Here is a 14,965-nt window from a genome sequence, read left to right on the forward strand (position 1 = left end):
TATCTATAGGGTTAAGTCACTTTCAGAACCCCCAAGTTATCCTTTAGATCTTCAAGTAGATACCATGACGCCAACTTAAAAGGTGACATAATTCTTAAGTATTCCTGACACTCTATATAATTCAATATAAACTTGCGCCAAGTTAGATATAGTTTTTTCCCTAATACTTCCTTCTGTTGCAATGCCTCAAGCCATTCTAGATGGAATATGTGTTTGAGCTGTGCAACAACCATAGAGACAGAAGGGAACTGTGGCTGTAGCCATAACTTCAGTGAACACTTTTTGGCCGCTAATAGAATTTTATGTCCCAATGGAAATATAGATGTTGTTAAATAATCATTTGACTGATCATTTCTGATAACCTGGACATGCAATATTGCCATTGCAGAGGTAATATCTGCCTCCTTTCCACCGCACTTTTTCATAAGGATACTGAGGTCACTCCAATAATCCCCAATCTTCGGCAACTCCATAGTCCATGGAACAAGTCCGACTTCGGTATTTTGGGCATGCAGTCAACCTATCCTGATTTGAGCAGGATCTAGGGATGTCAAACCCGTAAATAGCATGGTGTAAGATCTTTAAATGGGTTTCCCGCCAGTATTCGTTTGGCATGGATTTATGTAAAGCCTCTATCCCTGCGGATATAGGTTTATGTATTCCTTTGATCTCTAAGACTGCCTCCCACCTTTGGAACATTGTCCTAGGATCTATCCTCTCCAACCGTTCCCTAAGAGATTGGTAAATAAGTGAGATCGACGGTCTAGTTTTAACTTTCAGAGGCAAGTCAAATTAATTTGATCCCCATTCTTTGGACAGATCCTTGACCAGGCTTCTACCGTATGTCACAAGCTGGAGATACGGGAAAAAGGTTGACCCCATCAGATTCCACTTCTCCATCAATTCTGCCTGTGCTTAAAGGGAGTCTGTCACCAACCTGACCGGTTTTAAACCGATCACATAGTTCAGTGGGACACAAAGACATGACACAGATGTTACCTTTGTTTCGTTTTTCAGATCATCCAAATCGCCCAAAAAGTAGTTTTTATGATTTGTGGTCGGGGCTATGTGTGAAAGAACCTACCCCCTAATGTACGCCCCAACAGAACTAGCGGCTTGAGTTGTGCCATAACCGCTTCCGTCGAGAGTACACCTGAAAGAGGGCATACCCTGTGGGAGAGTGAAAGGAAAAGGGCGGGCTGGGAGGGGAACACTGCTGCCGTCCGTCCCCTCTGGAGAAAGGTGCGTGCCAGATATAGGGCATGGCGCCCCTCCCACAAATGCAGGCCAATTAATCGGCCTTAATACTTGTGGTCGGGGCTATGTGTGAAAGAACCTACCCCCTAATGTACGCCCCAACAGAACTAGCGGCTTGAGTTGTGCCATAACCGCTTCCGTCGAGAGTACACCTGAAAGAGGCCAAAAACCGAGCATGAAAATACAAAGCGTGTTCATTGACGTATTACAACGCCAAATTCTGAAAGGCACAAGAAATCTCGCTAACGGGGTTCGGAACATAACGGCTGTAACAAGACGAGCGCCACCGGCCCAACTTACGGATAATGTGTGCTGGCACCTGATTCCTGAAGCGGCCGAGGCTGCCCCAATCCTGAACGAATGCCCTGACACCGTGAGGGGGGCAAAACCTAGATTGACCGCCAGTATACGCGCATGCGCTATGAATTGGGAGGTGGACAACGCTGCTGTCCTGAAGGGTAACAGTGGGGTGTTAGTGCCGCGACCGGCCAGTGCCCCTGACAATCCCTGCAGGACGTGGATCGGACCCCATTTGTGAGACGTGGGGGAAGAATTTGACCTGGGTAGGGGGACCTGACTGGGAGGTCTTGGTCATTTAGACCACAGTACGGCCTGTCCAATGGTTACCCTAAACATGCGCTGCTGCCACCACGGGATACAGGTCCTTAGCCTCCGTTGACTGGAAATTCCCGTGGCCTCGCAAAACTCCTCCGGCCACGCCCCATTCAGCCAATGGGGGCCAAAAATAGCAGCGAAACCAGTGCTGACCCCGCTGTTGGAAAATATGACGGGGGAATTGTGGGAGACCGCCGGGACAAACATGGACAGTGGGAATAACCGAGACACGGCTGGATGACAGCCATGACAGTGGGAATAACCGAGACACGGCTGGATGATAGCCATGACAGTGGGAATAACTGAGACATGGCTGGATGATAGCTATGACAGTGGGAATAACTGAGACACGGCTGGATGATAGCTATGACAGTGGGAATAACTGAGACACGGCTGGATGATAGCTATGACAGTGGGAATAACTGAGACACGGCTGGATGACAGCTATGACAGTGGGAACAACAGAGACACGGCTGGATGATAGCCATGACAGTGGGAATAACTGAGACATGGCTGGATGATAGCCATGACAGTGGGAATAACTGAGACACGGCTGGATGATAGCCATGACAGTGGGAATAACTGAGACACGGCTGGATGATAGCCATGACAGTGGGAATAACTGAGACACGGCTGGATGATAGCTATGACAGTGGGAACAACTGAGACACGGCTGGATGATAGCTATGACAGTGGGAATAACTGAGACATGGCTGGATGATAGCTATGACAGTGGGAATAACTGAGACACGGCTGGATGATAGCTATGACAGTGGGAATAACTGAGACACGGCTGGATGATGGCTATGACAGGGGGAATAACTGAGACACGGCTGGATGATGGCTATGACAGGGGGAATAACTGAGACACGGCTGGATGATAGCTATGACAGTGGGAATAACTGAGACACGGCTGGATGATAGCTATGACAGTGGGAATAACTGAGACACGGCTGGATGATAGCTATGACAGTGGGAATAACTGAGACACGGCTGGATGATAGCTATGACAGTGGGAATAACTGAGACACGGCTGGATGATAGCTATGACAGTGGGAGTGGTAACAATCTGGCTACGAAAACCTACCCTGAGGAATGACGCGCATCGCAAAATTTATATGCCTAACAACGACTGCAGTTCCACCTTGGTGGTGACCCTACCAGTGATGAAACTGTGAATGGCTGCGCGGACCCTAACCAACTTGTCTTCCGGCAACCTAGCTGACATGCTCTCTGTGATTGTAAAACAAGCAAAAAGACGGACCGTCACTACCACTGTTTAGCAACAATTTGACTACCACCCGTGCCTTGACACCACCACCGCCACTGCAGAAACCATCATGCAAAGGTAACTGACCCTGGTGACCACCTGACAGCTGAGGTACGGAGAAAGAGGAGACGTGTGACAGTGGAAAATAAATTGGAGACAAAGAAGGAGGACCTTACCAGAAACCGGACACGATGCTGATATGAGAAGAACACAAGGAACCAACCGTGGAAATAGACCTATCCGCATGAATTAAGCAGAATAAGTATTATTATTATTTTTTTTTTTAACAACGCTTGCGCCTGCGTTCAGGTGACCCGAAGCTGGGTGACGAGACACGATTGTCAGATTGCCGGGGTTCTCACGGAGTTGGCTGAACGGCTGACGTGCATATGCCAAAAATAAAACACAGCTATCTATGTAGCAAGCAAATTGCGACAAGTGTATAAAGACAGGCAAATGAGAAACCTGCCCATCTGAAACAGAACAATGAAATAAAATGCCATACAATGTGAAGGGTCTGGCGTGCCCCTGCTGGCCTACGTCTAGGGGCGCCTGTTACTGGGGGTACTACCCCCAACAACTCATCACCATCACGCTGTATGGCATTAACCCCCTACCTAACTGACAGCACGGCGGCCCGTGCCAGACTTTGCCCCCCATATAACAGTCATGGTGAATATACAAAATTCGTCTTGACAGAAAAGTTAAAAACAGCTAGGCTGTGATTAATCAGGCAGATTGAAACTCCGCCCTCAAAGACTAGCCTTCTCATTGACATTCCCCCCCCTCCCCCCGTCCTTACTCCCTTACAAGCCTCCCCCAATGCAGAAAGATAGAGCCTAATGCGAGTAGCCCCAGCAAATATACGAACAGAGTCCCGCTGACTCCTGCTACCTGCGTGCAAGTCACGTGGGAGCGGGGCGTGCTGCCAGACTGCCGTTCCGGTGTGGGGATGTCCCTCTCATACTTTAGAGGGACCGACCCCACCGACCGGACTAAGGAGCCGACACTGCGCTGAGGCAGCAGCTACTCACGCGCCGCACGAGGAGGAACAGGACGCCGGACTGCAGGAGGAAGCGCCGACCGGAAGTGACGCTCTGTCGCCTAGGAGATGCTGACGCCGCCGGCTGTAACAGGAACACTGCTGCCGTCCGTCCCCTCTGGAGAAAGGTGCGTGCCAGATATAGGGCATGGCGCCCCTCCCACAAATGCAGGCCAATTAATCGGCCTTAATACATGCTAATGAGTTGTCGCAAGTGCCCAGGGGCGGAGAGTTTGCTGAAAGTGCCCAAGTTCCCCTGCCTCATTCGCGCCTAACTCCGCCCCTCAGTAAACTCTGGTTAATAAAAAAAAATTTAAATTTAAAAACCTCGAATATACTCTATATTTCACCATCCTCCAGTCCACAGAGTCACACTATAACTCCATTTTCTTTTTACCGCTACTCATTCAGAAACCTCTTAATGCAGCAAGCTGAGTGGGAGTAAGCCTTACAATACAATCTTACAAAACCCAGGGATGGATAAAATACTGGAGAATTCGGTAACCAGTTAGACCACCCTGGGACATTTTCGGTGGACAAGCAATAAACATATTAATATACATCAATAGCAAAGAGAGCCAAAAAAGTTAAACGTCAGCCAGAAGAATGTCTTGTCGGGTCATTCACAGTGTGAAATAGACAACGAATAGCTTTGGAAATCCTCAGAGAAAAAATATATACATTTAATGTATAAACCAATGCAGCTGAAATAAAAATACATATGTCATGTAACCACTGATAAGGAAGCCTTTAGATGTAGAAAATATTTTGCTGTTAAAGGGTTTCTGTCACCAGAATTAACCCTATTAAACTGGCTGACATTAGATGTCCTAATGTCAGCAGACCCTAACTCTCCTAATCTTATGCTTATAGATGCCCCCGTTACTGCACAATTTTAACTTTGATGATATGCTAATTAGGAGCGTGGGGCGTTGCTCCTGCTCCTAGAGGCTCCATTCGCCCACCTCAAGTCACGCCATGCCGTCCTTGATTTGAGGTGGGCGAACTGAGCCTCTAGGAGCAGGAGCAACGCCCCACGCTCCTAATTAGCATATCATCAAAGTTAAAATTGTGCAGTAACGGGGGCATCTATAAGCATAAGATTAGGAGAGTTAGGGTCTGCTGACATTAGCACATCTAATGTCAGCCAGTTTAATAAAGTTAATTCTGGTGACAGAAACCCTTTAAGAGCAGCAAAATGAATATATAAAAATGCACTAAACATATTTGAAGACATTGCAGGAGACTGATTTCCACCATCCCACAATATTACGCACACGTCTTTCTTTGGTAAGTAGTATCATGATTCTTCCTTACTGGCAGCATCTGTAATACCCATTGTTTAAGAGCTCTTGCTTTGACCATTTTTGTTTCGCACCACTGCATCAAAATGTCGTTTTCCATCCAAATACAACATTGACTCTGTAAAATGCAGACAAAATGCAGATCAGCAACTTGGTATAGATCCAGATGATAAAATACAGTCTCATAGAGCGCCATGATAAAGGACTAGGTGCAATCAAGTACGGACCAGATTCTACTCGTACCAAAACTCTTCTGCACCTGCGCTGGGCAGGTTAACGGTACTGGCTATTTACTAATTTACTGGGACACACTATCTGTATGGTTCAATGTGGCTGGGACTTCGTGATGAGGGCTACTTGCAGCTAATACATGGCCTGGTCAACCTGAATTAACAAAAGGAGAGTTAATTGAAAGATCTAAACATTGGTGCCTTGGTTGATCATCATAAATTAGGAACATCCTCCAGCAGCACATGACCCCCAATGATGCTAATGACAGTGTGAAACGAGATATTATGAATTAAAGGGGTTTTCCAGGCTTTTAATATTGATGGCCTATCCTCAGGATAGGTCATCAATATCAGATCGGCAGGGGTCCGACACCCCCGCTGATCAGCTGTATGAGGAGAAGGCACGCACCATGTGCACGCAGCCATCTCCTGTCTCTCTTCCTGCTCGCTGCTGCTATGTCTGTGGCAAGCAGGAAGAGAGACAGGAGACGGCACGCGCACATGGCGCGCGCCTTCCATTATACAGTTGATCGTCGGGAGTGCTTGGTATCGGACCCCACCAATCTGATATTGATGACCGATCCTGAGGATAGGTCATCAATAGTAAAAGCCTGGAAAACCCCTTTAAGTACGCTATTGTACAGCAATGTACTGTATAATAATGCAGTTGGAGAGTTATGAAGATGCTCAGATAACATCTTAGAAGTCTCTCAAGTCAATGATCAGCAAGTTATTGGAGAGATGTAGTGAGTGAATTATATCCATAGACTTGAATGTAATCTTTGCTGCTTGGCAAATAGCTAGGAGACAGGCAGAGATGGCGGATGCAACCATTGTGCACCAGGATTGTATTGTGCCAGCTTGTCGTTTGGTTTTTATGAAACTTTGTAGCGCACAGTCTCACTGCAGCGTTGTCTCTTCTCCCCGCCTGTTGACATAAGTCTCTCCAGTATGAGGAAGCCTATGCAGTCTTACAGCAGGCATATAAGCTACAGTAGAACGCACCTGTCAGACCAGTTTTAATCTATTGTTTTTTTTAATAAGAAGGATAGGATAATTTCTTATAACAAATGATTGCCTCATACTCACCTCCGTACGTCTGTGGAACAACCTGTGGCACTTCTTGATCTGACATGTATGTAAAGTGGAAGATGTTAGTTGTGTGGTGTTCCCGAGTGATAGGATCGGAAACCTCGGTGTGCACTCTGATCTGGATGTAGTTGTTCTCTGTGTAACACACCTGTATGGAATAGCAAGACACTCAGGATGCATGGAAGGAAATAATAATATCCATCAGTTGGCATTATACTTTACAGCAACTTTTTTTCCTCCATAAATCCATAAACAGACGGCTCTATGAGGCTCTCAGTACTGGGAAGCACACCGATCGGCAATAAGCCATCACTTAGATGCAGAGCTCCCTGAAATGAACAGAGCGGCAGGTCAAGCATGCCCTCTGCCGCTCTATTCATCGGTCTTGGACTTGATGGAAATAGCCCAGTGCCAGTAGCCATATTTGGCTATTTCCAACAGTCCTATAGAGATAAATGGATCAGCAGTGCACGTGCTTGACCTGCTGCTCCATTCATTTCAGTGGGCTTTTGGGGTACAGAGCCCCCATTCTCATGATTGGGGGGGGTTCCCAGTGGTGGGATCCCACCAATTTAATAGTTATCCTGTGGAAAGGGATAACCAGATATTGTAATATTGTATAAGTCTTATTTGACAACGGTACATTATGAACACAGTCTGTACATATGAATTCTATATTACATTGTATCCCGGCAAATCACTAAGAGCAATGGTTCCGATTGTTTAGATCATGATGACCGTGCTGCCGGTCTCATTACAGTCCACTATAATTTGCAGGTCGCCCATTATTGATGTAGACTCCAGCCCCTTACTATACATTTACTACATGTAAGAGAATGTATTGCTTGTAATAGGTGTGCCCTCTGCTGGCCAAAATATGAAAGAAAGGTCCTACCTGAGAGGAAAGGAATAGCAATGACCCAATCTCCACTGGTCTCTGGAACATGATGTCATCAACAGCTACAACATACGGCCTTGTACCACTGCAAAGGAAGGTTCTGCTTGAAACCAAAGATCACAATAATCCTGGAAATTAATTCATTTGTATTTTTAATAACTCAGCTGTTCTGTAAAATGGAATCTATGATGTGCTTGATCAGTTTTGCAGTCAGTATTCTGAAAGGGATTTCTCTGAGGTGATGAAAAATCTTGGACAAACAGCCTAATTGGCTAAAATTAAATATGATGTTATACTCCCTGCACCGCCTGTTCACTCCTCCTGCTACCGCTTGTTTACAAACTGCATCGCTGATGTGTCGGTATACGGTTGTTTTGGGTATCGAATTTTCAATACCCAATCAATACTTTTGCCTGGTATCGACCTCAATACCAGGTTTTGCCTTTTTTCGATACTAGGCTTCGCTATTGTGCAGTCTAGTATGAGAGAACAAGGAGCGCGCTGCACTCCGTGTTCTCCTCAGCAGCACAGGGGAGAAGGAAGCAGTCTCTCCCTCCCCACTGTGCCGCTGCCACCATTGAGGAGAGAGGGGCGGGCGCACTGAGCCACTAATGAAAGTAAATGTTTAATACAAATCCCCGAGGCGGGTGCTGGCGGGGAGCTGCGATTAGCAGCAGTTAACACCTAAGGTGCAACCGCCTCCTGTATTAAATGTTAATTATATTATCATTGGTGGCGCAGTGCGCCCTCCCCCCAGTATAAAAATCATTGGTGGCGCAGTGCGCCCCCTCCATCCTCCCCAGTATTAAAATCATTGGTGGCGCAGTGCGCCCCCCTTCCCCAGTAGAGCTCTATCAGGGTGAACAGGACAAAGGATTAAAAGATCCCAGGTTCTGGCCCCTAAGGGGGAAAATAGTTATTAAATAAAAAGTAAAAAAATAAATAAAATATGTAAAAAAAAGAATCTAAAAATTAAGTATAAATCACCCCCTTTCCCAATTTTACATATAACATATATAAACAATAAATAAATAAAACATATCGCCACGTCTGAAAAGTTCAAACTATTAAAATATTTTTTTTAAATGTCCTATGCGGTGAGCGCCAAAACACAAAAAAATAAATAAAAGCGGCGCGATTCACAATTTTTTTAAGTCACCTTGATCCCCCAAAAATAGAGTCGGACTGTTCTATCATGGGCCGGACGTTCTATAAAATGCGGAATGCACGCGGCTTTTGTTGGTGTTTTATTTTTTTCGCGTGGTATCGAATAGTATCGAGTATTGCAATACTTTTTTATGGTATCAAAATGGAATAAAAATTTTGGCATCGAAACAACCCTAATGTGACCAATGCATATTCTTGTGTTGTATCTGTTGTACCCACAAATCAATGTGCACTTCACGATATTTACCTTTTTATTTTTATGTCAAGGGAGTTGTATAAGGGGTTGTTTTTTGCAATTTAAGTGGTACCATTCTGGGCTTTTTTGGGAAGCTGAATGATACATTTTATTTTGGTTCCATATGGGACACAGCCAGTTTACACAGTCAAATTTTCCAAATTTTCCAAATCTGACATGTGCTACTATGTGGTAATAACTTTGGAATTCTTTTACTGGTCTGTTTTTTGTGACACATTGTACTTTATGTTAGTGGTAAATTTGGGTCGATAGGCTTTATCCTTATTTATAAAAAAAAATCTAAATTTACAGAAAATTTGAAAAAAATAATTTTCAAAATTTGCATTTTTCTGCTTTTAAGACAGTGATACCTCAAAAATTGTTATTAATTAACATTCACCATATATCTACTTTATGTCGTTATCATTTTGTATTTTTTTCACAAGTTAGAAAGCTGAAAATTTTAGAAGCAACTTTTCAAAAATTCTCAAGAACATTTCCAAAACCAACTTTTTAAGGACCACTTCCAGACCGGGCCATTTGCCCCCTTCCTGACCAGTCTTAATTTTGCAAATCTGACATATGTCACTTTATGTGGTAATAACTTTGGAATGCTTTAACTTATCCAAGCCATTTAGAGATTGTTTTCTTGTGACACATTGTACATCATGTTAGAGGTAAATTTGAGTCAATATATTTCACCTTTATTTATAAAAAAAATTCAAACATTAACAAAAATTCACTGTTTTCATCATTTGAATCTCTCTGCTTTTAAGACAGATAGTGATTTTCTATTTTAATATTTTTTTTTTCTGTAACACATCAAGGGTTAACAACAAAAGAAACCTCAATATTTATTACCCTGATTATGCAGTTTACAGAAACACCCAATACGTGGTCGTATACCGCTGTATGGGCACACGGCATGGCTCAGAAGGCAAGGAGCACCATATGGAGGGTAGATTTTGCTGGAATGGTCTTAGGGCGCTATGTTGCATTTGAAGAGACCCTGAGGTACCCCACAGTGAAAACCCCCAAAAGGTGACCACATTTTGTAAACTACACCACCCAAGGAATTTGTAAGGGGTGTAGCGAGCACTTTGACCCAACAGGCGTTTCATAGAATTTATAACCCTTGGCTGTCAAAATGAAAAATTACATTCATTTTTTGCAAGAAAATGGTGCTTTAGGCCCAAACTTTCTTTTTCACAAAAGATAACAGGAGAATATCCCCCCCCCCCCACAATTTGCTACCCATTCTCTCCTAAATACAGTAACACCCCAATAGTGGTCGTAAACTGTTATTTGGGGATATGCCAGGGCTCAGAAGAGAAGGAGCCGCATCTGGATTTTCTAACATGGAATTTTCTGTCATTGTTTTTAAGAGCGATAACTTTTTTATTTTTTTGTTGACTGAGCTGCGTGAGGGAATCCTTTTTTGCGGGACAAGCTGTAGTTTTTATTGTCACAATTTTGGGGTACATTTGGCTTTCTGGTAGCTTTTTATCTCATTTTTTGGGAGGTGAACTCACAAAAAAAGCTGTTTGGTGTCATTTTTCTATATATTTTTTTTTACACCATTCACTTAGGGTAGATCATGTGATATTTTTGTAGATCTGGTCATTACGAATGCAACAATACCAAATATGTCTAGTTGAGCGCTGTGTATACAATGATCTAGAAGGCAGGGACACCCAGGAACGGTCCCTGCCTTCTCTCTGGGGTCCCTGACAGCGGGCCCCCCGCTCGGCAGCTGTACGATTAGCGTGCAGCTGCCTACTCTGAAAGGACGTTTCAGAACGTCCATTCAGAGATAAACCCGACTCCCCAGGATGTTTATAGTCAATGGGCGGTCAGGAAGTGGTTAAGGGGATTACGTAAGAGAAAACATCCATAAATGACTCCATTTTAGAAACTACACCGCTCAAATTATTCAAAACTGAATTTAGAAAGGTTAACCCTTTAGGTCTTCCACAGGAGTTAAAGCAAAATAAGGGTGAAATTTTAAAAAATTTTTTTTTTCAGATTTTGCATTTTAATGTTTTCTTGTAACACAGCAAGGGTTAACAGCAAAACAAATCTCAATATTTATTACTCTTAGTCTGCAGTTTACAGAAACATCCCATATACGGTCATAAACTTATGTATGGGCAAACGGCACATCTCAGAAGAGAAGGAGTGCCTTATGGCTTTTATAGGGCAGATTTTGCTGGAATGGCAAAAAAAAGCCCTCATATGTCTATGTGAACATAAAAATTAAAAAGGTTATGGCTTCAGAAAGGGGCCGAGTGAGCATTTTTACACCACAGGTACTTTTCAGATATTAATGCACAACGGACCATGCAAAGTGAAAATTGTAGGTAGATATAGCATTTGAGTGCACAGTATGTTGTTCCCAGCTTGTGCCATCTGAGACTCAGGGTTCAGAAAGGAAAGATCACATTTTGGCTTTTGCAGCGCAGATTTTGATGCATTGATTTATGGGCACCATGTTGCTTTTGACCAGCCTCTGGGGACCAGTACAGCCATTTTATGAGACCCATACGTTTATTTTTCTCTCAACAGAGCTTTGTGAGGGCTTATTTTTTGTGGGATAAGTTGCCATTATCATTAGTGTTATTTTGAGGTACATACAACTTTTTGATTGCTTTTTATTTTGCTTTGTGGGAAGCAGGATGAAGAAAATGCAGCAATTCTGCCATTGCTTTTTGGATTTTGTTTTTACGGGGCACATCCTGATAGAAAAATGACATGTTAACTTTATTCTGCTGGTCAGTATAATTACAGAGACACCAATGTTTATATATATATATATATATATATATATATTATTTTTTTGTACTTTTACAAAAGCCATATTTTTTTTACATTTTACGTTTTTGCAGACCTTAAAAAAAAATGGTCGTGTGCATGAGGCCTAAATCTGATGGTCAGCAATATATATACATAAGCTAAGCGAGTTTTAGGCAAAAAAAATTATATTTACTCATGTACCTAGTTCTGTTCTTGCCTTTTGTTTACATGCAGATGCAGAGCTGAGGGAGCGTGTAACAACAATCTCTGAGGTTTTTCTCGTAAATATTTGTGGGTGTCAACAAAGACTGCCTTTCCCCTCCCCCTACACTGCAAAGTGAATAAAAGTGCTGCCCTGTCTGCAATCTAACTGCTGGGATACTCATGTTGTATGTGTAGGACTATAAGTCCCAGCTGTACAGGAAAATGACATTGCTGATACACACAGGATCTTCCAACTACCAGTTCTTGTGCAATACTCTGCAGACAATTCCACACAGCAGGCAGAAGAGTACAGAGGAGAGAACTCCGCCGGTCTTTGTCAGCAATGTGTTTGCAGGCTGAGAAGAGGAATAAGAGGAAACCCTGCAGCTGCTCAGTACCTGAGGCAGAGCCGCCAACCCTGAGTCTGTGCTGCTGATGGAAGAAGGAGTTAAACTTTGCTACAGAATTTAGTAGGAGGGGAGACACAGGGCAGATCGGCCGTGCAGGGGTGTGTGGCTTGTTACGCCAACCAATACAGCCTTCTCAGTGACGTTCCTTGCACAGAGGCAGACCTGCTTCTCCTGCTCCCTCAGGCTTGTGCACAGGAAAGAAGCTGACATCACAGGTCATGTGACATCATCTAACTAGGAGAATGGGGCCACTGTGGATGAAGTCAGTGAACTGAAAGTCCCTTACATTTTCTTAGTTAGAAACATACAAAGAACAAAAATAAATAAATAACTTGGACACCCCTTTTAATGACTGCTGATTTTGTAGTATTAACCTCTTGGGGACACATGACGTACCGGTACGTCATGTGTAGTTCCGATCACCGCCGCACGGCTGGCGGTGATCGGAATAAGGGGACCGCTCAAATCATTGAGCAGGCACCCTGGGACAATGCGCGAGGGGGTCCCGTGACCCCCCCCGACCCCCCCCACCCCTCCCCGTGTCGGCGATCGCCACAAACCGCAGGTCAATTCAGACCTGTGGTTTGTGGCTTTTACGGGAGTTGCGGCGGGCGGTCGGAGGTGCCATTGGGTCCCTGTGCGGCTGTAAGGGGGACCCGATGACATGGAAGGCAGCGCGATGCTTTCCTTAGGCATCGGCGCTGACTTTCGGTGACGAGCCTGTGAGATCCAGCCCCCTGGATCTCACAGTCAGGAAGATGTATGAGTAATACACACTGTATTACTCATACAGCCAATGCATTCCAATACAGAAGTATTGGAATGCATTGTAAAGGGGATTAGACCCAAAAAAAGTTGAAGTCCCAAAGTGGGACAAAAAATAAAGTGAAAAAAAAAGTTGAAAAATTTAAGTTTTCCCCCCAAAAAATTAAAAGTTTCAAGTAAAAATAAACAAAAACGTCATTTTCCACAAATAAAGTAAAAAAAAAAAATTGGAAAAGAATAGGGGGAAAAAAGTAGACATATTAGGTATCACTGCGTCCGTATCGACCGGCTCTATAAACATATCACATGACCTAACCCCTCAGATGAACACCGTAAAAAATAAAAACTGTGCTAAATAAAAAAAAAATTGTCACCTTACATCACAAAAAGTACAACAGCAAGCGATCAAAAAGGCGTATGCCCACCAAAATAGTACCAATCTAACAGTCACCTCATCTGGCAAAAAATAAGCCCCTACCTGACACAATTGCTCAAAAAATAAAAAAACTATGGCTCAGAATATGGAGACACTAAAACATTATTTTTTGGTTTAAAAAAAGCTGCTATGGTGTAAAACTTAAGTAAATATAAAAAGTATACATATTAGGTATCGACGCGTCCATAATAACTTGCTCTATAAAATTATCACATGACCTAACCCCTCAGGTGAATAAAAAAATAAATAAAAATGGTGTAAAAAAAAAAAGCCATTTTTTGTCACCTTACATCACAAAAAGTGTAATGGCAAGCGATCAAAAAGTCATACACACCCCAAAATAGTGCCAATCAAACCGTCATCTCATCCCGCAAAAATCATACCCTACCCAAACTGAAAAAACTATGGCTCTCAGACTATGGAGACATTAAAATATGATATTTTTTGTTTCAAAAATGAAATCATTGTGTAAAACTTACATAAAAAAAAAAATTGTATACATATTAGGTATTGCCGCGTCCGTGACAACCTGGTCTATAAAAATACCACATGATCTAACCTGTCAGATGAATGTTGTAAATAACAAAAAATAAAAACGCTGCCAAAACAGCTATTTCTTGTTACCTTGCCTCACAAAAAGTGTAATATAGAGCAACCAAAAATCATATGTACCCTAAACTAGTACCAACAAAACTGCCACCCTATCCCGTAGTTTCTAAAATGGGGTCACTTTTTTGGAGTTTTTACTCTAGGGGTGCATCAGGGGGGCTTCAAATGGGACATGGTGTAAAAAAAAACAGTCCAGCAAAATCTGCCTTCCAAAAACCGTATGGCATTCCTTTCCTTCTGCGCCCTGCCGTGTGCCCGTACAGCGGTTTACGAGCACATATGGAGAGTTTCTGTAAACTACAGAATCAGAGCCATAAATATTGAGTTTTGTTTGGCTGTTAACCCTTGGTTTGTAACTGGAAAAAAATTATTAAAATGGAAAATCTGCCCAAAAAGTGAAATTTTGAAATTGTATCTCTTTTTTTCATTAATTCTTGTGGAACACCTAAAGGGTTAACAAAGTTTATAAAATCAGTTTTGAATACCTTGAGGGGTGTAGTTTCTAGAATGGTGTCATTTTTGGGTGGTTTCTATTATGTAAGCCTCACAAAGTGACTTCAGACCTGAACTGGTCCTCAAAAAGTGGGATTTGCTTCTAAACTTTTAAGCCTTGTAACATGTCCAAAAAATAAAATGGC

At 43.1% G+C, this 14,965-nt stretch overlaps 1 protein-coding gene across 1 annotated transcript in view; it reads right to left on the reverse strand.

Moving 5' to 3' along the window:
- Positions 1–5,263: 5,263 nt before the first annotated feature.
- ACOT9 (acyl-CoA thioesterase 9) overlaps positions 5,264–14,965 on the reverse strand; it is a 41,531-nt gene continuing 31,829 nt past the window's right edge. Inside the window, exons 14-17 of the mRNA XM_040423648.1 lie at positions 7,706–7,793; positions 6,808–6,958; positions 5,462–5,606; positions 5,264–5,429 (exon numbers count right to left, since the gene is read on the reverse strand). Of these exons, the coding sequence (XP_040279582.1) occupies positions 5,527–5,606; positions 6,808–6,958; positions 7,706–7,793 (319 nt within the window). The 3' untranslated portion in view covers positions 5,264–5,429; positions 5,462–5,526. The remainder of the gene's footprint in view (positions 5,430–5,461; positions 5,607–6,807; positions 6,959–7,705; positions 7,794–14,965) is intronic.

The sequence above is a fragment of the Bufo bufo genome, chromosome 3 (genome assembly GCF_905171765.1).
Source record: "Bufo bufo chromosome 3, aBufBuf1.1, whole genome shotgun sequence".
In the NCBI taxonomy this organism is placed as follows: Eukaryota; Metazoa; Chordata; class Amphibia; order Anura; family Bufonidae; genus Bufo; species Bufo bufo.